Here is a 26,120-nt window from a genome sequence, read left to right on the forward strand (position 1 = left end):
GGATTTCTTGAGTTAATACTGATGTCTGGTGAAAATTTCATGTGAATAGCCTCAATGGAAATATATTTACTGAAAAAAAAATGTTGACGTGTCCAATACTTATTTCCCCCAATGCATATAACAGAAAATATAAATAGTTTCATCGTGTGAAATGTTTTCTCAGGCCACCACACATATATCCTTTGGCAAGGCACATCATAATTGCAACACAAGACAATTACAATATGATTATTTTGTTCATATCGTGCCCTCGCTGTGATGATTCCACTATGGCCAGTTTGCTCCTTATGGGTCAATATTATCCATGGAGTACGATTTCAACACACACACACACACACACACACACACACACACACTATATGCAGCCAAGCCTAACATGTCTGCTTACACGACTTGAGTCAAAATAAAAAACAGGACTATGCTGGGGTTCACACACTGCAGGTTGTGCTCACAAAGACACAAAGGTTCTGTATGTCTTACAAAACACCCACACACATACACACACACACACACACACACACACACATATTACATATCATGGCGCCACCCAGATGTGGTAAGTTTTTATTCTCAACCAGAGCACTGCATGATATTTCTGATTTATGGTTACAGTTTGATTAGCTGTGCCAGGCCTTTGTTCGTAGTTGTTTGAATGTAACTTCAAATTCTGGCAGAAAGATATGTTTGTGTGTTTGTGTGTGTGTGTGTGTGTATTTGAGGGCGGGGGTGATTTTTGTGCAAGCTTATTGGTTTTCTGTAGGACAATATGATTATTATCTACTCTAGTGAAGTCATCTGGTTGTACCTGTATATGTATGTATATGTATTTGTGTATGACTTTGCGTCTGTGTGATTTATACGCTCTTGGCTGTGCAGCTTGCTTTTGTTAAAAGCAAAAATTAAACCCAGGTTTTGATCTGTGGGCCATGCTTTTCTCCTTTTGTTCTTCCTTTATTGTTTCTCCTTTATCTTTGCTCATTAAAGTCTAATAAGGAATTACATGGATGAAAAATCCATTTCTTCTCTTTCTTTGAGAAAGAGAGAGAGAGAGTGGGCAACATCACTGTATGGTGTTCGGTAGAAGTTAAAGGTTAGTGATTGTGTGTTATTTCTCCTGGGATTCTGAGCCACTGTGGAAAAAGGCAGAGGGAAAACATGAAAGAGCAGAAAAGAGAAGGGTTACTGGGTGATAAGTGTGATAAAAAAGAGACTGTGAAGAAAGCAATGGAATAAGGTTCTAGTTCAACTCCTGAATGGTTGTTCATTAGTGGACTTAAGTGTGTTAGAGCATGGGAAACACTACAGTGAAGGACATGGGGTACTCCAGGACCAGGGATGTCAACCTGTGGAATAAGGAAGAGGTGAGAGATCTACATTCAGAGAAATAGAACATTTACATGTATGGCATTTGGCAGATGCTCTTTTTCCAGAGCGACTTACATTTATCTCATTTATACAGCTGAGCAGTCGAGGGTTAGGAGCCGAAGAGCTGAAAGGCCCAGCAGTGGCAGTTTTGCAGTTAACTAGTGAGCTACAACTGCTAGGACAAATTAAATTATTGTAATCGTACAAGAGATTATAATTAATTTCCTTCTGTCCTCATATTTGTCCAACATTATGTACATTTGAGTGTCCAACAAATCAACAAACTAATCACTCCTTTGCAAGTAACAATGCACTAGCTATGTTTCCATCCAAGTTGCGAGTCTAACTTATTCGAAAAATTGCATTAAAACATTTGCGAATAAAGCACCGTTTCCATCCCATGTGTCAAAGAGAACAAAATCTTCACTTCCAGTGGAACCGGCACATCTCGTTCTCCGTCATTTTTACTTTTCTGAGCCAATTATCCAATCACATCATTTGTTAAGGCAAAGTCAGATGTTTTTTGTTGCGCATTGAGGAATTTATTCGGTAAATGTGTTTGCATCGTAGATTTTGTGCATGTCTTCTTACCGAATAAAAAATATATCCGCCTCAATTGAGCACTTACGTTTTTATGTGTATTTTGGAAATTTTATTTGCATGTGGTGTTTCCATCCAGTGGTGTTTTTTTTTTTTTTTTAATGAGATATTCCAAAATTCTCATATAAATACGTGGATGCAAACATAGGTAACGAAGCATTATATAAATTGTAATAAAATAAAAGATTCATGCAATTCTTATCAGTCTGTACAGGATTTCCTGGAGTAGTTTTGTGATTGTTGCGGCCAATAATGTGTGATTTTGCTGCAGCTAATTAAAAAATTTGTGATGCAACTTGCAGAGTTTTTTGTGTTTTTTTTTTGTGGAAAACTACTTGAACTGGTGAAACTAATGTATTAACTGAATAATAGGTAATATCAGGATGAGTTTTATTGATGGTACAAATTGGGGAAAATAAGAAGAAAATCTAGGTTTTTCTTTTTTGCCTGTTTAGTTAGGGCTCACAGATTTAATGTGGAATTCAATTTGATGCTCAAGGGAAGGGAGTGAATCAAACTTCCAGTGCAGTCCTCACGATGCATGTCCCAGTGAAACCATGCATGGAACATCGAAGCATCATTTTCTGCAAGAATAAGGTTGTATTTGTTTTTACATTGACTGTTCTCAAAGATGTGCTTTTCTGCTTTTCTTGATCAGACCTGGTGGCCACTAATCGTACCTCCATCTTCACTGGCCTGCATGGGGACCTGCAGCTGTCGGCCATGTTTTTGGACGAGTATCACGACAGGCTCTTTCTGGGAGGGAAGGATGCTCTCTACTCTCTTAGACTGGACCACACACTCACTGATGCTAAAGAGGTATCGCGTGCACACATATAATCTCTGATATCTAGAAATATACTATGACCTTAGCAAATATGAGACATCAAAGTTTTGACATTCCTGCTAGCAAAACGTACTAACAATGTTTACATTTACAGCTCAGCCTCTGCCTGCACGATATTTAAAAGTACTGTAATATTGACTTTGTCCTGTGCTGAAGACTTTCTAATGTTTCAGAACATTTATATATTGTAAACACAATTACTTTTTATTACTCTCATGGTGCATATATAGAACATTTACAGCTAAAAGCTATTTTTCACCTCACCATACTGAGGTCTGTGTCTGTGTGAGAGTGGAAATGGAATATGGATATTGATGTGTATGTTGCATCCATCCTATGTTCATCCTGGATGATGTATGCATGGCAGATAGAACCTTATAAAAACCCATTATCTATGTAAATTAGGAGATTTTATAATATTATACCAAAACTTTTGCAATATATACAAATAACAACACAGGAGAATAAAGTATCACCACATTGATGGTGTTTATGTGGTACTGGCATGGTAGAACTACACTGCACATCAGGCTCTGCATTTGATACAGTACGTACTGATCAGTATACGTGTGTAGCATGAATACACATACACACACACACACACACACCATAACACAGGTGATAATGTAATCCCTGGAGCATAAATCTGTCTCACATCTTCTCTCTCTCTCTCTCTCTCTCTCTCTCTGAGACACACACACACACACACACACCATTAACCATAGTATTTGTTTTCTTGGGTACCATGTCAGCTTTCTCAGGAGGCTTAATTAAAAGACTGACTAACACAACAAACATATCGTAACTCACACAAACGAACCTTACAAGCGTGTATAACATTTAAAACGCCCATACATCTGTAAAAACTCATTTAGAGCTTTTAGAATTATAAACAATAACATTCCCACCTCTAATTAATACATCAGGTTTTATATTTCACTGGGGTTTATGAGGTCTGGTTACGAGAGGACATTAACCGTGGTGTCTGATGTGCAGATTGGTTGTAAAGGCTGTGATATAGACTCTATAGGAAGGTGTTTTTTTCCTTTTTTTAATGACTATGTGTAATTAGTCTGACTATCACTTCCTTCATTAGACCTGTATCCATTTCTGGGATGCAGATACTGACTACCCTTCAGGTTGTGTAATAATTAATTTATTGACAAAAATGAAGTATAATTGTTAAAAAAGTAGAAAACAGTGACTCTTGAAATAATAAAGAAATACTGATTACTGATTTTTGTGCAATGCAGTGTGTGTGCACGTGTGTGTGTGTGTGTGTGTGTGTGTGTGTGTGTGTGTGTGGGCTGGTCAGATGATCCATATAGGAAGAGCAAAGAATATCATTGTGCTGAGAGACACGCAAGAGCTACTGCCACTCCCCAGGTCATGACATTTGACCTTTGCCCCAGACGCAGCCACATTTCACCACATAACAACCCAATTCACCTTTTAATTTCCATTGACTTTAAACCACCAAGCTATATAATAACAGTTCTATCTACAGTATAGGAATTCTGTGCCTCAGCTGACTTGTCTTTAGACTGGGGGAGGAATCTGGAGCACCCAGGGAGAACATACAAACTCCACGCACACAGGGCGGAGACGGGATTCGACTGGATGTCACTGGAACCTCATTCCACAAAGGTTTTTCTTTGTTGAACAACAGCTGACCAGCTTTACAGGAACTAAAGCGCTGATTCATAGTGCTTTATTGTGCAAATCCCACGTCACTTCCTCAGACATTTGGAACAATGCAATTTTTTTCTTCAAGAGACACAAATTCAGAAACAGCCTACAGCTGGCCTGGTTATGATGACAGACTAACTCTAGTACACAGGTCTTTATTTAGACTCTTTATATGCACTCTTATAAGGCTTGATCAAGAAGACGGGAAATGTCTCTAGGATGAGGAAGGATGCTGGGTAACATAGTTGATTGCAGCATCCGGACTCAGACAATGTAGCTGCATATAAGAGGGTATAAACAGGACTGACTCACTGATGACTAAACCACATGAATGGTGATGCTCCTTAGATGTTCAACACCTCTGCGAAAAACCATCACCTTCCTAGTTTACATGTGCATCAACGTTCATATTAGCACGTACGCGTGTATGATACCCTGATTGGATGATTTCCAGGAAACGTAAGATGACCTTATCAAAAGGCTTGTGTTGATTTATAAAAGAAAAAATCAAGTATCAAATGCTAAGCACATGCTAAAATGGTAAACATTTTCAACAACCGTCTGAATCATGCTCAAGTTACAGCTTGTCCTGCCAAGGCATTAAATGCTAATGATGCTGACTGTTAGTGGCTTCAGTAACTCATGTCAGTGTTGCTGATTTGTGTTCGGTTTTGGATTGATGTGATGAAATTCAGTAAAAGAACATGACATATCAGTGGTTTGACTGAATTATAAAGAGTCTGATCTTTCCAGGCTGTGATCATGCTCACAGCTGCAGAACTAGCACAACTTGGCCTACAACTCAAGCTGGCTCATGGAAACGTTAATATTGGAACAAATACATGATGATCTAGTAACAGAGATCCAGTTCCACATGTTACTGACCTGACTGTGTTCGGAAATATAAATGAAAGCCACTTAATCCACCAGTCAGAAATGTGGGGTTTATAGTATACGGCTTTAAAAGATTTGTTGATGTAATCCCTTGGAAATAAATACGCTAGAAGTCGTTCTTAGAGTAATGCCATAGACAAAACATTTTTGATTGCCTAAAGAACTATTTGGTCCATCATTTTTGTTGTTGTCTCAATAAACTGAATAATAAATGAATTACATATAATGGTTATGTATATACTTGCAATACATTTATACTGAATTTATTTATACTGAAATATTTATGCTGAAAGACTTGACTTGACTAAATGTACTGCTATTGTAGTAATAATTTATTTTAGAAAAATGTTAAATTTATGATCAAGAAAATTACCCATGTAGGAATAAATAAGTCATATGGTGAAAAACTAGTAGATTAATTCCTTTTTTTTTTTTTTTTTTTTTTTTTTTTTTTACATGTCTACACAATTGAAACATCTAATCCAGCAATGTTCTATATATAAGGAATGGAAGTTTGAACAATGAAGTTGAACACCTCTAATAACAGTATATAAAGAAATCTAAGCTTGTTAACTAACTAACCCAAATGCTGTTGGAGCTTGCGAGGTTCATTAGCTAACTACAGTGCATGTTTCTAGCTACATAGTCAACTACAGTGTCCTCCACTAATATTGGCACCCTTGGTAAATATGAGCAAAGAAGGCTGTGAAAAAATGTCTTTATTATTTAACCTTTTGCTCTTTTGTTTAAAAAATTCGCAAAAATTCTCTGCTCTCGAGTTCTTCCACTCCAATGTTGTCAAACCATGTCTTCATGTAGCTTGCTTTGTGCATAGGTGCATTGTCATGCTGGAACAGGTCTTAGTCCCTTAGTTCCAGTGAAGGGAAATTGTAAATAAAACAAAGACAGTTTAGACTATCATGTGCCTCCAACTTTGGGCAAATATTTGGGGAAGGCACACATATGGAGGATCATGTTCAGGCATCCACATTCTTTTGGCCATATGGTGATCGTCTGAAAAAGTAAAGCGTGTTTCAGTAGCATATGGCATCACAGTCGCAACATCATACATGTCAAATGTGTTTTTATTTATTTATTTATGTTTCCAAAGATATTAGCATTCAGTTGTTGTTTTTGTAATGTGGCCACCCAATGAGTAAAGCCTAGATTAAATAAATTTGTCTTATATTATTTATATAGTTTAGTCATTTTAGAATCCTAATATGACTTTATTTCAGTGTAGGAAAAATATTCTGCATAAAGTTTAGGGGATTTGTAATAAGATTACTAAATGAGATCCATCCATCTATCTATCCACTCATTTATTCATCCATAAATCTCATCTTACCCTCTCTTTTTCCAGATCCACTGGCCATTGCCTGGGAACAGAGACGACTGTATCTTAAAAGGAAAGGACCCAGAGGTGAGTGAAAGATGTTTATGTCTAGCTTTCCTAATTAAATTTCCTTATTTGAACAGTTTCCTTGCCCACTGCCTATAAACTTTTATCCTTTATTGTACATTTGAGCCTGACCCAGATGATTGCTGCTCCAAATGGATGCATATCCAAACAGATCACTACTTAAATTGTAGCCAAAAAGTATTGAAGTCGAGATTTTTCGATTTTAACAACATTTGAAAAAGTTTATTACTTGGCAAATATGTAAACCCTACCTTTGGTGCTTGGACCCCTTTGATTTAATAAGGTAGGTAGCACCTTATGCTGTGATGTGTACAGTAAATGCAGATATGTGAAGTTTGCTTTCGCACCACTGAGAAGTGGAGCTGTGCACAAAACTATTTGACATGCTGACTTAACTTATTCACGTTTCCATGAACTCACTGGAACGCACAAGCCTCATTAAGTATAATGAACTGCTCTGGCTTTCGATATGCCCCAAAGACACCACTGCTCCTAGATTTTACTCTCATTTATCCTTCTTTCTTTCAATAGAAATCATCAATCTAGTGTTCCACGGCTACACTGTCTTAAGGTCGATGTCATACACAATATGTCTGTAATATTTCAAATTTTTTGCACACTCTGCCAGTCACCTTTAACACCTGAAGTTTATTATTTATTACCATTAAATCGCTATTAGTGAGACAGAAAAAACAAAAGCATAAACATTAACCAAGTGTTCCTTGACCTAAATCGTTTTAGCATTGCTTTGCATATTTAATGACTTATTTACTTAAATCCTAATGGGATTCTAAATGAGTGGGTTATTTAAGGCTGGTTTCTCATTAAAGGCTTATACTATTTAATGTACCCTTAATACCCTATGCATTGTTGGGACATTTGGCTGGTCCACATGAGTAAATCTGCTCCTTTATTTTTCTTTTTACAAAAAAAAAAGTTGTTTTTCTTTAAATCACTTTTCATTTTAGATACTGAGCTTAAGGTTTGCATAGCATTAATTACTCACATTAATCATTATATCAATGGAATGTCCTCACAATGATAGTAGAATATCACGTCATGATTTTCATTCTGAACTTAATATGAACCTGACGATATGCCTAGATAAGGAAATGATTTATTTCTAAAGAAAATAAAAGTCTCTTGACCATTTGTTTATATATATATATATATATATATATATATATATATATATGAATGAGAACATTAGTGAAAATGCTTCTTTACTAATTTTTTCATATTAAATTATATTATCAGTAGTAACGTGAGTGAATCTTAGAAATACTGTATTTACCTCAATTTCTTCGTATTTAACACATCCACCTTTTACTTTACGTAATAACTGCGTGCACTCGAGCTCGCGTGGAATGGACTCCAAAGGTTTGTGTAAAACCTTTTGATCCATTTAAGATAAAATCCATCAGTGTGTCATCTGAACACATGGAAAATCTGATCTTTTAGCTAACATGGTCAATATCACCAACTTAATTTTAAATTTAAATAGTGACCTGGAAATATTACAGAACCTTCAATATTAAACATTTAAGATATTCGACATTTCTTTTTGTTTGTTTCTTTAAAAATGTCCTAAATCCTAAAACTTTGCTAATTAAAAGGACTCCAAAAAAATCAGAGATTTTCAATGTAGTCTCAGATTTTTGGACCTTGCTGTATATAAAGTAGTGTGTGTGTGTGTGTGTGTGTGTGTGTGTGTGTGTGTGTGTGTGTAGGGCATGTAAGGGCATTGTGACAGTTTCCTGAACTAATTGGGTGGAGAGTTCAGGGAATATGCTGTAATCTAATGACTTTGACCTTGGCCTTTTGTTAAACTGAAACCTTAGCTTTGTTTCTGACTGGCCAGCGATGGCCTTGTGAACCGACAGCAGGGCACTTTACACCGTAAAGAACAGGAACAAACCTCGCCCTATTTTCCTTAGAGCTTTCAATGAATTCCCTTTATTGCTGTCTCTGCTTTTGCTGTTAGCATTTAATTCTAGTCTCCTTAATTTGATAACATTTCATTGTTTAAACCCTTGTCCCCGGGCTCACAAAGAAACCTGAAGGATTACTGGTTCAATGTTAAGAACACACCCTCTGCTGTAACAGTGCCCTGTGGTCTGTGTGATGTGTGGATGGACATTTGCAGGTGTAAGGTGATATAATTGCAAAATATGATACCATAGTTCCTTTACTTACACTCAGGTTGCTTAAATATGAACTAATGATGAGTTAAGGCATGTACTAAATGAAAGTACTTCCATACTTTCATATGGAAGTAAGAATTAATTCAGGTAGTAGTGCATGATTGTTCATGCACTGTTATTGGTAACTGTTACCAACAAGCGATTTGTAAAAATATTATATCGAAAATGTAGTTATGTTTTTTTTTTTTTTTACTGTTCACTGTGTTTACCACCCTCCCCTCATTCTGATGTATTACAAGAATGTGGTTTAATTTTGTTTGATTTGATTGATTTTATTTTGATACTCTAATGCAGGGGTGTCCAATCTTATCCGGAAAGGGCCGGTGTGGGTGCAGGTTTTCATTCCCACCAAGCAGGAGCCACACCTGATTCCACCTGTTTAATCAGTCGATCTTGGCTTTCAATAGACTCAGGTGTGGCTCCTGCTTGGTTGGAAGGAAAATTTTCACCCACACCGGCCTTTTCCGGGTATGATTGGACACCCCTGCTCTAATGTATCAGTGAAAAATGTGAGTGAAGGAAGACATTAAGTCATATGTTTTAGGAAAGAGATGAGGCATGCTTCTTTTTTGTTGCCTTACAGTATGAACAGCTCGTAACGTGTGTGTGTGTGTGTGTGTGTGTGTGTGTGTGTGTGCATTGTTACAGACGGAGTGTGCTAATTTCGTGCGTCTTCTACACCCCTTTAACCGGACTCACCTCCTGGCATGTGGAACTGGAGCTTTCCGACCCGTGTGTGCTCTCGTTTACGTGGGACATCGTGGCGAGGTATGCAGAGACAGATATAATGAATAAACACACACATCTCCTGTCATGAAGTCTTGTCCAGTTGTGTGTGTTATACATTTTGAAACAATGTCTGGGTTTTATTCGTGTTGCGTTGTAGAAGCGTGTTGCACAAGCGGAACCAAAAACTAGGACAAATTAGGCTACAGTCTACCATTGCAAAAGACAAAAAAAAAAATGTCCGAATACACAGTCTGAGTGACCAAAGCTCTTTTAACAGATCAAAGATGAAACTGTTTTGGGACAAAGGTCATCCCACCCACAGGCTGACCTTCAAGGTCATGACCTGATTGTGAGAGCAGAGAAAAGCAAACACATTGATTTATCATAAAAACTTGCTGTCCTGAATGTGACATTTAATATAAACACACAGACACACACACTCACACACACACACACACACACACACACACAGACACACACATATGGATTGCCTACCAGTCCATTTCAGGTTTATTGTCACATCAGGGCTGCACACCACATCCACACACACTTTATTGCTTTTTTTATTGGTTTAACTGCAGATGTTTTGTGTGTGGAACAGCTGGATGATATAAGCAACAGCAGAGCGAGAGGCAGAAAGATTTAAAACACACTGCATCGGACAGAACAAATAAGCAGCCCAGACTGTGTGTGTGTGTGTGTGTGTTTGTGTGTGTTTGTGAGAGAGATTAATGAGTGTGTGTGTGCGTGTGTGTGTGTGTGTGTGATGTAGAAGGCAGGAGATTGAGGCAGACAGAGTGAGAGTGAAAGGAAGATGAAAGTAAGGTGAATATGAGGTCCTGAGGAAAGAGGAACACACTGCCAAATGAAAACGTCAGGAAAATGTCTGAGTAAAGTGAGAATAGATTAAGAAAAGAACATGGAGCAACGGAAAGAAAATGAGGAAATAAAGGTTGGATGTAAGAATATGAGAAAAGCTCCCAGGAAGAGACAGAGAGGCAAATTAGTGGAAAAAGACAAGAGGAAGATGCGGGAAATTGTTTCAGCAGGAGAGATAAAAAAGAGATGTTGAAAATTCCACTGAGATTCAAAGAAGGGATTTCAGTTTTATTTCCTCTGGTGTCTTAATATGGGAATATAGATTAGATCAATGTGTGTGTGTGTGTGTGTGTGTGTGTGTGTGTGTGTGTGTGTGTGTGTGGAGTGAACATATGGCAATTTCAACAAAGGGTGTAAAAGAGCAGGTCTGTCTCTGTCTACAGTACACACACAGACATACACACTGACTGTTCATATACACACACACACACACACACACGCACGCACAGATATGAAGTGTACATGCACACAGACACTTTTGCTATATACACACACAGTCACAAACTGTACACACAGACACACACACATAGACACACAAACACTCTGGCTGTATATAAACACACGCACTTACTGCACACACACACACAGATACAATACACACATACACACACTTAATGTACACATACACTTACTACACACACACACAGACACATTTGCTACATAGACAGACATAAACTGTACACACACACACCCACACACTAACTGCACACCCTCACAGACAAACACACAAAGATACTGTATACACACCCGCATACACACACTTAACGTGCACGTAACGTACACACTATGTATTAAACGTGTATAACTCTAGGCTGATCACACTTTGATTTTGAAAAGCAGTTCTTAATTTTTCATGCGTCTTAATACATCTTAGTTGTTGTTTTTCTTTTATTATTATTTCTAATTGGATTTCTTATGAAACTTAATAAAATTTTCATCCATCATGGGCAAAACACTATGCTCAGTATTTTATTCAGCAATAAAAAGGCAATAACCTATGGACGATTCCTATTATTACGTTTTGTGCATCAGTGCAGAATATTTCAAAAGATAATCACAATGCATCTAAGAATCGATTCTTTTTCCAAACTCTACCACTGTGTCAGTCATTTAAAGTGCACCTGTTATGTTTTTTCAAATATTACCTTTCATGTAGTGTGTTGTAGAGCTGATTGTGAATGTAAAAAGTAAAATGTTTCACAAATCAAAGTGCACGACAAACGGAGTTTCCCAAAAGAAGGAAGTGATTCTGAACAGCTGAATCGAGTCGTTAGTGATTCCAGACATTACTTCCTGTACCAAACTACGTAGGTTTGTAACAAAAAGCCACACCTTTGATCTTCATCGGCTGCTCACAAACAGACGTAGCTGAAACTCGTTATGGTAGTGGACGTTTCCTTTTTGATACACGCTGACAGCAGTAGACCAATCACAACAGACTGGGTCATCTGACCAATCAGAGCAGAATATGCTCTCTGAAAGGAGGAGTTTAGAATGAATCCTTTAGAACGGATCATTGAATGAGTCGATTGTGACACTGGGGAAAAAAGTTGATGCTGCATTTTAAATTATGAGCACATTAAAGTGACCTTGGATGCTTGTAAATCTATTGTATGAGACCTTTAAAACAAAATTAGGCATGTTTCAAAACCATAATAGGTGCGCTTTAATAAACTTTAGGGATTTTAAGTCTGTGAACTGTGAAGTTGAAGTTTTATTGCCTGTTCCTGATTAAAAAAGTAGGTGTATTTTATTTTGTCATGGCTGACAGCATGCGTTCTCACTGGAGCCTTCCAGTGTGGAAAACGGTAGAGGACGATGCCCTCACGACCCCAAACACCCGTTCGCCAGCACCTTCACGGGTAGGTTCCACTTAGAGATGGTCTCTGTGTGTGTGTGATTGTGTGTGTGTGTGTGTGTGTGTGTGTGTGAAGATAGTGAAGTACAGAAGGTATATATGCATGGGTATGTACATGTACTAGAACTCAGGGGCAAACCTGTTGTGTCCTTGGATTTGCGGTGCATTCTGGGAAATGGAGTCGTGAGTTTGCCATGGCATGACACCCTGAACAATATTGTTATTTAACACAGTTTAGATAATCACATGGTATCTCTGAAACCCATTCATTTAAATCATTTAAATCCTTCATCAAATTGCTACCACAATTTATAAATCTAGTACACAGGATAATAACGATAAAGGTACGTTCACACATACTCACAGTGCCAAAGCGATCGGAAACCATTTTCAATCAGAGTTGTCGACTTCCAGTGACCATTGGCGACTAGATGTGGGCGTGTCCAGCAACACAACAAAGTTGATCAAAGTTTAATGTTATTCATATTTGGAGTGACTTGGTGCAGGGACTACCAATGGGAGTGAAGTCAGTGATCCGAGATCCACCATGCTGCCTGTGAGTCCGAATTGTGAACCCTTACGCATTCGACACAGATAGATGGCTGTAAGGGCAAAGACTGACACACACTGCTTCTCCTTCATCTCTTAGGATATGCTGCATCCAAATGCTCTCCCTACAAAATGTTTCATTTTAGCAGCTTTTAACTGGTTTGTTCTCAAAATTGGAATGCTAGTTGTGCCACCCATTGATATATGTTACTATGGCAACCAGTAGTAAGAATGTCTACTGGTGACTTCATAGTACAGCGACTGGTGACTTGCAGTGATAAAATCTCTGTGTATGTGGACGTAGCTAAGAACTCAATAATAAATACAAATCAGAAAAGTTCACCCTATCGTCCGGAGCTCATGAATTCGAATCCTGATGATGCAACAGCCTTCTGTGGCCAGGAGTAAAAGAGATCCATACTCTCTGGGTGAGAGGGATATTATACTCTCTCTCTCTCCCCTGTCAATCACAATGACACTAGCCAATTTTGAGCATCGGTAAGCTCAAGAATGTAGAAGAGAGCTATTCACTCGTTCCTCCGAGTGTTACCCCACCCTGTAGCGCAGCATGAGCAACAGCTAGAAAAGATGCTGTTGGCCGTCTTGACGTGTCCTGGAGGAAGCACGTGTTAGCCTTCACCCTCCTCGGTTGGTAGCTGACTTATGATTGGGGAGAGCTGGCTGATGGGAAGGAATTAGGGATAAAATGACAACGCTAGGTTGTGATTTCCAACAAATAAGAAAAAGCGAAACAGAACTGCAGACCTCTTCGCTACGCTTTATGGACCCCTGGGGTCCCCGCAGCCACTTTCAATACAGCTCTATATTAGATTCCACAGCAGTCCACATCCTCCAGACATCATTTTAAACCATTTTGATCACTTTTAGTGAGGAAAGACTGAATTGAGGTTAGTTTAGTTTCAGAAGGTTTGGCAGATTATGTTATAACTTAGCGTTATATCATATGTGTGTGCTTTTTACTTGGGGTACTCACTGATGTTTTGTACTTTGCATGTGGTGGAGTGAAGAAAGCACACAAATATTCACTCCAACAGAATGTCATCAAATACATCATGCATGACTGTACTGTATATTTGCCAAATAGTGGAATTGATGGTGTATAGTGATAGTGTGTGTGTGTGTGTGTGTGTGTGTGTGTGTGTGTGTGTTAGCTCATTCTGTTAAGGGTGTATATCTGAGATTGTCAGTTGTTGTTTAGTTTATGATGTGCTGAAAACAGAAGTATTCACTTGCCATATGAGCGAATGTGTGTGTGTGTGTGTGTGTTGTGGCAGAGATTGCAGCAGTGCATCTGATCATTGGGGGTCCCCAGTGAGTGAGCGCTCAACAAACAGCTCCAAATGTGTCAGAATGGATTTGATTCCAGCGGCAGTTCTGAAACCCATCCACTCATTTTTATTTCATTCGCAGGTGGGGAGCTGTACACAGGTCTGACGGCTGATTTCCTGGGACGTGACTCTGTCATTCTGAGGAGTTTGGGGCATCGATCTCCCACGAGGACCGAAACGGACCAGAAAGTATTACACGGTAACACGCACAGACCCCAGCTGCATGACATCACCTTCTGATTTTCATTCTGATCTTCTTACGTACGTTCAGATGCTATGGCTAGATAAGAGAATGATTTATTAAGAGTTAACGAACGGCTTTCTTAGCTACACAAGACTATTTATCAGACTGTCTATGAATTTGTCAGCTTTCTTTCTTTGTGTGTGTGTGTGTGTGTGGGGGTGTGTGTGTGTGTGATCAGAACCCAGGTTCGTGGCTGCACACCTCATTCCAGACAGCGCAGATAAAGATGACGATAAAGTCTACTTCTTTTTCACTGAAAGAGCGAGCGAGGCTAAGGAGAGAGAGGGAGAGGCAGCAATACACACACGCATTGGACGAGTGTGTGCGGTGAGGCTGGCTTTACCACACACACACACACACACACACACACACACACTCAAAGAGAAACAAACATGCCAGAACAATTGGTATGTTTTTTCCCTCCCTATACACACAGCTGCAGAATATTTGGCATACCTCTAAATCTAACACACACTACACACAGCCATGCATGTGCGCACACACATTTACACACACACACATACACACACACACACACAAACATCAAGCAAATATGCTCATGGATTTTCTGCAGTAAGGTGAATATCTCTCCGAGGACTATGACCTAGAGGTCAAACTGAAAAAGGTTAAGGGTCACCTCACTCGCACCTCAGCCTCGACTACAATTTACTGTCCCTAGTATTCAAACGCACACTTGCACCGATACACACACAGACACACACATGCACACATGCTCACACAAATATCCTCCTTTAGGGCCAGTTAAACCCAGGTGTGGTTATTATCAATAACAGACACACGCAAGTGTTGGAAAGGCAGCACATGTTCTATATACACACTCTGTTCCTCATCCCTCAAGTGTTTTAAAGCACACACTTTTGAGTGTCTGTGCGAGTGTAAGTGTGTGCGAGTGTAAATGTGTGCGAGTCTATTCACCCAGATGTTCCGCTTCATAGCAGCAAATCCGTTACAGTATTAGAACTTTGTATGTGTTATGGTCAGAGTTATTATGGGATATTAAGAGCCTGTTCCCGCAGGAACACTTAGAAAGCAGTTTACACACACACACACACACACACACACACACACAGTTGGCTTCAGTCAGTCACAGCGTTGAAACATTGCTCCTTGTGCATTATAGCGAAGTTCCGTTAAAGCAGGGTTTCTCAAACTGTTTGCAGCCAAAATTCCTCAGACCCTCTCAGTACAGAATTATTTCACAAGCATAATCCAACTATTCAAACATTACACAGATTATTTACATAAAATGTTTAGAGTAATATTTTGGCCATAGACCTTTGTTCATTTCTAAACTTCCCATTTGCATAATGCATTTTGATTCGAATGATCATTAAAATAAAGGATTAAAGTCGACATTATTTATAGGCTACTTGTTTTTACACTGTTGAGATGTGGAGATTTGGATTAAAATCCCATTCACGTCAAGTGACTGATCAAACATGCCAATAACTATAACAACTTAATAATAAATACACTATATTTGATCATGTTTGTGACCATGTTAGCATTCTTGTTTTCTCAGCTAGCATATTTCTTATTTTCTGATGATCATAGGAGTTCTAGAGATGTTACTTACACCAAAATCAAACGATAAACCGTCACCAGGGTTACACCAAGGTCCTTAACTATAACTTTTACCTGGAGTTTTACAGACAAAGCACCAAGCAATATAATAAAGACGTTTCTGTTCAGTCTGTTACACAGTCTTCCGTTTCGCAGTTGTACTGTTGAATCTGGAAAATATAACTGTGTATCCACTACATTTATTGTCTATGTGCATTGATGATACAAAAGGTAATAGACCCTTCGGGGTCGTATAAGCATAACATTTCACCATTTCTGTTAGAGTACATATAAGTTTGCAGATTTCAACCTGATTTATTCATTTATTTTTGCATTATTATTATTATTATTATTATTATATATTAATATATTATTATTATATTATAATTTCAAATCAATTCTGAAGATTTAACTTTGCTTTAAATTCTAAAAAAAAAAATCCTGCTTGTCTTGTTTAAGAGGACCTACCTAATTTTACTGTACACAACAAGGTAATAAATAAATAATACAAAATAAATAATAACTATGAATTATGTGTGTGTTCCAGAATGATGTTGGAGGGAAGAGAGTACTAGTGAATAAATGGAGTACGTTTATTAAAGCTCGATTGGTGTGTTCTGTTCCTGGACCTCACGGCATTGACACACACTTTGACCAGCTGGGTGAGAAACACACACACACACACACACACACACACTGAAATATGCATGAATCACCATATATACTGTATATGAATATGTAAAACGTGTGTATATATTTATATTTATATATGTTTTGAGTCGCTTGTGTGTGTGTGTACAGAGGACGTGTTTCTTCTGAGGACCAAGGATGAAAAAAATGCAGAAGTTTATGCCATTTTCAGCACCATCAGGTACTTCTAGGATAAAATTACAATAGATCTCTCTCGAGATATAAACGAGTTTAGTAGAAACTAATGATAATGCTTTAAGTTGGAAAGTTTTTCATTTCAAGACTACAACTGACTGATTAATATTTCTTTTTCATAATAATGCTACATATTATAGTTCATTTCATGGCTTCACAGTACCATATAACATGTTCCGTTGTGTGTGTGTGTGTGTGTGTGTGTGTGTGTGTGTGTGTGTGTGTGTGTTCCTGCAGCAATGTGTTCCAGGGCTATGCTGTGTGTGTGTATAACATGGCTGATATTCGTGAGGTGTTCAATGGGCCCTTTGCTCATAAAGAGGGACCGGATTATCAGTGGGGACCTTATGAAGGACGTGTCCCATATCCCAGACCTGGAGTGGTGAGAACCAAAATATTCAAAGTACCCATTATCTGTTATCTGATGCAAGCAGTTAAAAGACCTGGCAACATTTTTCCAATCCTTAACTGTTCAGTTTGGGTGAACCTGTGCCTGTTATAGTCTCAGATTCCTGTTCTTGGCTGACAGAAGTGATTTTTGATGTAGTCGTCTGAATTTGTAGCCCACCTGTCTAAAGGCATTCTGAGATGCTTTTCTGCTCACCATAGTTATAAAGAGTGATTATCTGAGTTACTGTATCCTTACCGTCTAGCCATTTTCCTCTGACCTTTCTGACCAACAAGGCGTTTCCGCAGGCAGAATTGCTGCTCGATAGAGGTTTTTTTTTTTGCACCACTCTGTATAAACTCTAGAGACTGTTGTGCATGAAAATCTCAGGTGATCAGCAGTTTCTGAAATGCTCAAAAGCAGCCTGTCGAGCATCAACTGCCATGACACAGCCAAGAGTCAGTTAGATCACGTTTTTTCTCCATTCTGATGTTTGATGGGAACATTACCTGAACTATTAGCTCCTGACCTTTATCTGCATGCTTTAATGCATTGCACTGCCACATTACTGGATGATTGCATGGTGTTGGATAATTGCAGGTGTGCAGGTGTTCCTAATAAAGTGGCCAAAAGGTGTATTTTATTAAGCTATTCTGATCGTTAGTATTCACAATCAACACTTCAGTTAAGTGTGTTGCAAAAGTTCATTTTCTAATGGCAGCCTATTATTATTCTTAATTTCTTTCTCAATGGCTAATTCTCTCTCCCTCACGCTCTCGCTCTCTCTCTCTCTCTCCCTCGCTCTCTCTCTTTCTCTCTCCCTCGCTCTCTCATTCTCTCTCTGACTCTCTCTCCCCCTCGCTCTCGCTCTCTCTCACTCTCCCTCACTCTCTCTCTCTTTCTCTTTCTCTCTCCCTTACTCTCTCTCTCTTTCTCTCTCCCTCTCTCTTTCCCTTGCTCTCTCTCTTTCTCTTTCTCTCTCCCTCGCTCTCTCTCTCTCGCTCTCTCTCTTTCTCTTTCTCTCTCCCTCGCTCTCTCTCTCTCTTTCTCTCTCTCTCTCCCTCTCTCTCTCTCTCTCTCTCCCTCCCTCCCTCTCTCTCTCCCTTGCTCTCTCTCCCTCTCAGTGCCCCAGTAAAATCACTGCCCAGCCCGGCCGTATGTTTGGCAGCACTCTGGAGTTCCCAGATGCTGTGCTGCAGTTTGCTCGCTCTCATCCTCTCATGTGGCGGGTTGTGTACCCAACTCAGCATCAGCCCCTGCTCTTACGCACTTCCACATCCTACAAACTCACACACATCACCGTGGACCGCACGCTGGCCGAGGACGGCCCTTACGACGTCATGTTCATCGGCACAGGTGAAATCCAGGGGTGTCTCTTTGCGTAGTGTATACTTAAACTTAATCGTGCTAGTCCTGTTCGTGTCAGTATGATTAAATCTCATTGACCTTTGACCCATGCAGACGTTGGCACCGTCCTGAAGGTCATCGCACTGCGCAATGGCAACTCAATCACCAGTGAAGAGATCACGCTGGAGGAGCTGCAGGTCTTCAAAGTGAGTTTGTGTCCTGTCACATTCATCTTTTTTTTATATCAGTGTGAAGATTGTTTTCATTGTCTCATTCTATGTTATGTATCTTCATCAGGTGCCCACTCCCATCACCTCCATGGAGATCTCAGTGAAGCGGGTGAGCTTTCGTACACCGTCAGTCCTTCCAGATACTTCACTGAAATTCCAGTGAAAGGACTGGCACACGCATTTTTTTCAGAAAATGGTATTCAAGCGGGTCCAGGTCATAACAGAAAGCAACAGATGTGTTTTTTAACCTCAATCAGACAGTGTGTGTTGGCAGTGAAAAATGAATTAAATATTTTGGAAAACAAATGGAAACCAAGCAGCACCACCTGCTTTGCTCTGTTTTACCCAGACTTGAAGTAAATGTGTTAGGTAAGATTTGAGCAATCACCATAGGGGTGTGTGTTGAAATTTGGTAGGGACACGTGAAAGATACTCACCCTTAGCTAGTGTGATTCATTTTGAAAAACAATCATTTTCAACACTGATTAACCTGTAAATCAAATAATACAAATAAAGAAGACTGAGTCAGTGTCTGACAAATCAGCTAGCTAGCTACAATACTCTCCTGATTGAGTTCATTTTCCTGTAACGACAGCATTCATGTCAAGTGTGCATCAGGATTGGGATCCCATAGGACCTAGGTGGCACAGAACATTAAAACAAAACAAAACAAAAAACCGGTGCATACCTCGAACCTAAGGGACTGAGGCAAAAGTATTTTCTAACAACCTCATCATAATCATAATCATAACCATTCCTATAATTATAAACTCCTCCCCAATTTACCTATTGAACTTTCCTTTGCTTTTACAGTATCCATTGTTACCCAGATGAGGATGGGTTCCCTTCTGAGTCTGGTTCCTCGCAAGATTTCTTCCTCTTAACCTCTTAGGAAGTTTTTCCTTGCCACCGTCGCCATCGGCTTGCTCAATTGGGATTAATCCACACACTTTCCTATGTTTATATATTTCTTTAAAGCTGCTTTGAGACAATGACCATTGTAAAAAGCGCTATACAAATAAAATAGAATAAAATTGAATTGAGTGCTGCCTCAATAGTTTATGCCAACATTTTCACGTTTTAATTAATATTTGATGATTCATTGGCAAAACGTTTGCAATTACCTTAATCAAAATTGAGCTTGTAAGTTTACGTCCTTGTCCATATTGTGCACAATTCATCATAAACAACCATTAAACCTTCAAGCAATGACTTTTGCTCACCTCTGCACATCTTACTTTTGATGGTGTCCTCTTGCACGTAGGGCAAAATGAACCAAAAATACCATGTCACATTTCATTCTCACATTCATCACCTCAGCTATCAAGTTGTTTCACTTCAAAATCTTTTACACTGTCGACAGATAGTAAAAAATAGTATGCTGCATATGAGCCTTAAGTTTGTTTCTTTTTTCTCCCTCCAACCCCTTTAGCAATCTCTGTTTGTGGGCTCGAGTGCTGGCGTAGCGCAGGTTCCTCTGCATCGCTGCAGCATGTACGGTAAAGCGTGTGCCGAGTGCTGCCTGGCACGAGACCCCTACTGCGCCTGGGACGGACACACCTGCACACGCTATTTTCCCAGTTCTAAGCGTCGCTACCGCCGGCAGGACATCAGACACGCAAACCCAGCATTGCAATGCAAAGACCAGAACCAGAGTGGTAAGAAAACAATCACGTGCAATCACGTGCAAAACGTTTCTGCAATCACATGGCATGGTGAACGTCATCATCAGAGGGCTCTCAAAATTTGATACAGTTTTCAATATTTAGGCAAAACTAGTTAAAGGAAAGAATTTAAACACTATGTGAGGTAAGTTAACATTCATTTTGTTTTGTCATTTAAACAAATTTATATATTTTGCACATTCTGTTAAAATGTAATTGTTGCCATATGGCAACAACATGCGATAATAGGTGATTGGAATTCTAATCTCATACAGTTTGTGTTATTGTTGACTATATGATGCTTTCCACCATTGCACATTGTTGCCATATGGCAACAATTTACCAAATACCCCAACAAAAAATGTTTCAACATTTTTAAATATATTTTTTTGACTTGAACTAGTTCAAGTAATAAACATTTATAAAAACATTTTAATGCAAATGTAATAATTCATGTAGTAGAGTGTTAGGGGTCCAAGCACTTAACTATTCATTATTTTTATTGTAGAAAAATCAAGATATTTTTAACCATAGGTTATGGTGCTCTGTAAATGCAAAACAAATGAACAATCCTAAAATACAACAACAAAATTGGTGGCGCAGTGTGTAGCGGTGCCACCTCACAGGTCCAGGGTTCCTGAGCTTGGTTTACTGTCTGGGCAGAGTTGTGTATCTTCTTCCTGTATTCACGTAGGTTTCCTCTGGGTTTTTCAGTTTCCTCCAACTGTCCAAAAACATGCCGGTACATGGCTTGTCCACGCTATCCAAATTATCCATAGGTCTGAACCAATATAAACCCACAGCAAATCAGAAAATGCAACAACAAAATCAAAAACAAGGTAGTAAATTCAGAAACTAAGGCAAAATCGTAATTTAAAATTTAAAAACATGAACACAAAATAGAAAGGATAGGTCCTTAGTAAACATCACATGCTTGTTGCTGATTGGCTGCAGCACATGTCAGTCTGAGAGAACACAGTAAACAGAAAGCCAGAGGATGTTTACAGTAAGAGGAAATAATAAAATTAATTGACCCATAAAATAAGATGAGCTTAAATTATCCATCCATGAATAAGGGTGTGATGCTTTTATTCACTTTTATTTCTATCAAGGTTATGCATATGGTGCTATTTTAGATATGCCGTCAACTTTGCACTGCATAAATATGAGACCCTGAAAACCCAAATAAAAGAAGCTGGGTTATTCAGAAAGCATGAATCTTTACTACAATAACATAAGTAACTTTAAATCAAATTCAGAGAACAAATAACAGCACGTACTATGTATAAAACTGTCTTAACAAGCACTCATACACAAGCATGATGCTGTTAGTGGCATTATTCAGAGAAGTTATCTGTAGATTGACAGTGCTAGAAAAACATTGGATTTTGGTGAACTTCATGAACCTTTCAACTAAGAAGTACTCGCAGACCATCTCTCATCACTTTAGAGAGAATGAGCAAAAAAAATTAACAAAAAAAAGCAATAAGGTGCTTACACACCCGACACACACACACACACACACACACACACACCTGGATTTGGAAACTTAAGCTTTACCTGCTAAATGAACCGATTTGAACTTTTCAGTAGACTGACAGGTCCATCACTAAATACACACACACACACACACACACACACATACACCTACAACAGTAAAACTTGGCCTATACATGAACCACATTGAACGACTGTCACACCTTTTAGCACTTATCTGTGTATACACTCGCATACACACTCGCATTCATTTGGCTCTTTTGTACAAAAATAAACACAATCCTCTTTACTATAACAGTTGAAACGAGCATGTGTGTGTCCTCAAACTTGTGTGTTTTGTCTGCAGTGGAAGATGTGGACATAACTGAAGTGCAGGTTGTGTACGGCACAGAGAACAACAGCACCTTTCTGGAGTGTGTACCTCGATCTCCACAAGCCACCGTCACCTGGCACATCCAGCGGGATGAACATCTGGAGGAGGTGAGACAGACAAAGAGTTTTCAACCGAACATTTGGCATAAAACATTTTACTCGAAGGCTTTCTGTTTATTGTTTACATTCAAAATCCCAGACATAAGGGAAAACTCTACAAAGCTCCCAGACCGTATCATTCATCACGGTAGCTATCCTGTCACTGGAAGATGGATAGAGGTAGAATGGTCTGCTTCACCTAGAGCTCTGTACATCACATTTGAAAAACACTGCTCTATTTTCCTAGACATTTATTATATATAGGGCAAATTTGTCAAATTTGTTTGGGTTTGAAAAAGTTACTGTTTTATTATATTTATTAAATATCAGTTTATTTAAAAAAAAATAGAACTTTTGCTCATTTGTTAATGGTAATTTTTTTCAAGAATTTTTTTCTACTTCAATGCGTTATACAAATAAATTAGCATTGCCTTGACTATGTTAATAAGGTTGATTGTGTTGAAATAAACAAATAGATATTGGAGAACGTAGAACAATAAGATTTTATTGCATCTGTACAGTATATAAACAGATAAAATACCTTAAAACTGTATAATACATGAAAAATAAATCATATTTCAATATTCACTAATCATTTTCAGATTAATAGCTTACAATAGTGCAATAATATGTTGTATTTTAATAATTATGTCATTTCAAAAATTAATTAAAAAAAAACTAAATAAGCTCAAAATACTTAACTTGGATTAAAGTATTTTTATTTGAATGACATTTTCTGCATTTAGGTGGAGCTGGATGAGCGAGTGGTAAAAACAGAAGAAGGTTTGCTATTCAGGCGAGTGTTACGACACGATGAAGGCGTCTACGTGTGCCGCTCTCGGGAACATGGATTTTCTCAGACGCTCTCACGTGTGTGGCTGGATGTGTTACAAGGGGACACTCTGGCTGACTTACTGTCACAAGACAGTAAACACAAGGCTTGGTCTCCATGTCCCTCCCATACGGGCTCAGCTAACCGAACGCCATCCAAGGGTTGGTTTAAGGATGTCTTGCAGCTGATTGGTCCATCAAACCTTCCTCAAGTAGAACAATACTGTGAGCGCGTCTGGTGCAATGAAAAACTGCGGCGGAAGCACAAGAACATGCTGGACAAATACAGGCAAGCGCAAGATGTAGCACGGAAAACCAGAGTCAGTAAGAACGTCGGGGAACGGCATCGTATGCCACGAGACACACACGCAGTAGAGTGACACACACACACACACACACACCTAGAGATGAACTCATGGACAAAGAAACGAGGGTTAGTATAATTTTATAAAACACCTCTCAAGCTGAAAGACGTTGACATTCAAACATACAAGTGGAATGTGTTTACTGTCTCCAGAACTCTGCATAACTGTGGAGCAAATTTTATATTACATTTTCTTTATTAACGTATTATTGCGATGTCATTTGTCAGAATTTGACGACAGTTGACGTATCAACAGAAGAAACAGACAATATCTGGGCGCACACACACATAGACACACACAGACGTATCCTTTTCCTCTATAAAAATTCAGTTTACTGTAGTTTTCTACTGTATGTGCTGAGAAGATCTGGGTGTGTTCATAACATCACTCTCAGAAGGCTGGAGTCAAGCCAAATACCTTCATGATCATCCAGGTTTTAAAAGCGCTTGCAGTATTTGTATTTTTGATTTATTTTATTTTTTTTGGACCAACTTTTTAACCTGAACTTTTTGAAGCTGTAATTTGCCTATTTATTTGGCTTTTACTGCAAGCTACTGGTTATAAGTGGATTATTGTAAGGAATAAAACATGATAGGGTGTGCAGTTAAGGGGAAATTATCAACAGTGGGGTGATGTGGGGCTAGTACCAGTTGTGTAGTCTTGAAGTATTTAATTCCTCTTATACCACAGCAATTTGCCAACACTAACAATGCTGTATTTATTTAAAAAAAAAAAAAAAAAAAAAAAGAAAAGAAAAAAGACACACCATGCATTATATCCGTTTATAGTTACATTTAATGTTGTGGATTGTCTGCAAAACAGGTTAGTTCTTGTTATTACTTATGTTATTGTAGCTATAAGCAGCTGTTTCCTTATTAAGCCCCCTTTTCTAATCCCTTTTTAAATTAATAAGATAAGCGCAATGTCCATTGTCTGACTGAAAACCTTTACGATGACTGTTACAAAGTGGTGACCCTGGAGACTCCTTCCAAAAATGCTAAAAAAAACATCTCCTTAAGAAAGTTCTCTCGTATTAATGATTAAACACGTTGTTAATCATTTTATGTGGAACGTCTGCCATACAAGTCCCTGTGTAAATTGTAAATGATGATGTATTCGATTGAGCACATTAGTATAAATCGTGCAACCAGGACTACTGTCCAAGCGACACTGTTATAGAACAGCATGTGAGATTCGACTATACAACAGTATGGAAGCCCTAAGAGGCCATATGCATTATTTTTTTTCCCCCCCCGCTTTCTTGTTTTCTTGTGATTTCGACATAGCAAAAGTTGTTTTCTCACGACGTAATTTTATCACGAGAAAATCACACGCCTTGTGAATGGGACTGGTGTTGCATGCACATTGGCGTCTTCACCATCACTATCATAAATGTAATAATTACCCGCTGTAGAGATGGACTTGATCTCCGCATTAAGAGAGAGGGGTGTGCTCTTCTCAAGTGTCGGGCACTAATGTGGAAGTTGTCAGTCACTGACAGACATAGACGTATTTCAGCTTGAGTGAGTCCCTGATCAAAGTAAAAATGAATTTGTTCATCCACACTGTAAAACCGGATAAGTTCATTTAACTCAAAAAATTTTAGGAAACTAATTACCTCAAAATTTTTAAGTTGATAAATCAATTTCTTTAAGCCAATTACACTTAAATAAAACAAAAATTTATTTTAAATTACAAAGTTTGAATTAAATTTTTGCTATATTTAGTGTATCTGGCATAAAGAAATTGATTTATCAACTTAAAAGTTTTGAGGTAATTATTTTCCTAAAATTTTTTGAGTTAAATGAACTATCCGGTTTTACAGTGCATGATGCTGCGGGACTGCTCTAAGCTTATGCTGCATCCAGAACATTAAAAACAACGTGTTGTGTCGAGTACACAGAAAAACGAAGTCGTGATCACGAGAAAACAATTTTTGTTATGTTGATACCACCAGAATACAAATATTGTTAAAGCGAGATCATGAGAAAACAAAAAAGAAAGAAAAATAATAATGCATGGCGACCTCTTGGGGCTTCCGTACACCAGCGATGTGGTGTAAAAAAAAATTTACAGAAAAACAAAATCAGTTTCATCTTCATATTTTCTTATAACTCTAGCTTTCTTTCCCTTTACTCTCAGAAAAAAAAAAAAAAAAACCCTGCTTTTTGGTTACACCTCATTAGGGGGGGTCACTTTTCTAACTTTTGTAAAAGCTTCTAGAGGAT

The 26,120-nt window shown here is 38.4% G+C and overlaps 1 protein-coding gene across 1 annotated transcript; it reads left to right on the forward strand.

Annotated features, from left to right (window-relative positions):
• Nucleotides 1–351: 351 nt before the first annotated feature.
• On the forward strand, nucleotides 352–25,530 carry sema3bl (sema domain, immunoglobulin domain (Ig), short basic domain, secreted, (semaphorin) 3bl). The gene is made up of 15 exons (XM_053625413.1): nucleotides 352–2,784; nucleotides 6,759–6,818; nucleotides 9,671–9,790; nucleotides 12,402–12,492; nucleotides 14,469–14,585; nucleotides 14,809–14,957; nucleotides 16,762–16,876; nucleotides 17,016–17,085; nucleotides 17,337–17,481; nucleotides 18,612–18,843; nucleotides 18,949–19,040; nucleotides 19,132–19,173; nucleotides 20,497–20,722; nucleotides 22,572–22,705; nucleotides 23,443–25,530. Exons 1-15 carry the CDS (start codon nucleotides 2,689–2,691, stop codon nucleotides 23,905–23,907), a joined length of 2,154 nt encoding a protein of 717 aa, XP_053481388.1. The 5' UTR covers nucleotides 352–2,688; the 3' UTR covers nucleotides 23,908–25,530.
• The last annotated feature ends 590 nt before the right edge of the window (nucleotides 25,531–26,120 follow it).

Source organism: Ictalurus furcatus, chromosome 5 (assembly GCF_023375685.1).
Source record: "Ictalurus furcatus strain D&B chromosome 5, Billie_1.0, whole genome shotgun sequence".
In the NCBI taxonomy this organism is placed as follows: Eukaryota; Metazoa; Chordata; class Actinopteri; order Siluriformes; family Ictaluridae; genus Ictalurus; species Ictalurus furcatus.

Excerpts from the sequence above, each read along its gene's own strand:
- sema3bl (XM_053625413.1), top strand. The coding sequence starts at position 2,689 with ATGTTTTTGGACGAGTATCACGACAGGCTCTTTCTGGGAGGGAAGGAT. Across the intron at positions 6,819-9,670 it reads TAAAAGGAAAGGACCCAGAG|ACGGAGTGTGCTAATTTCGT; the intron begins GTGAGTGAAAGA and ends GCATTGTTACAG. Across the intron at positions 17,482-18,611 it reads CATATCCCAGACCTGGAGTG|TGCCCCAGTAAAATCACTGC; the intron begins GTGAGAACCAAA and ends TCTCCCTCTCAG.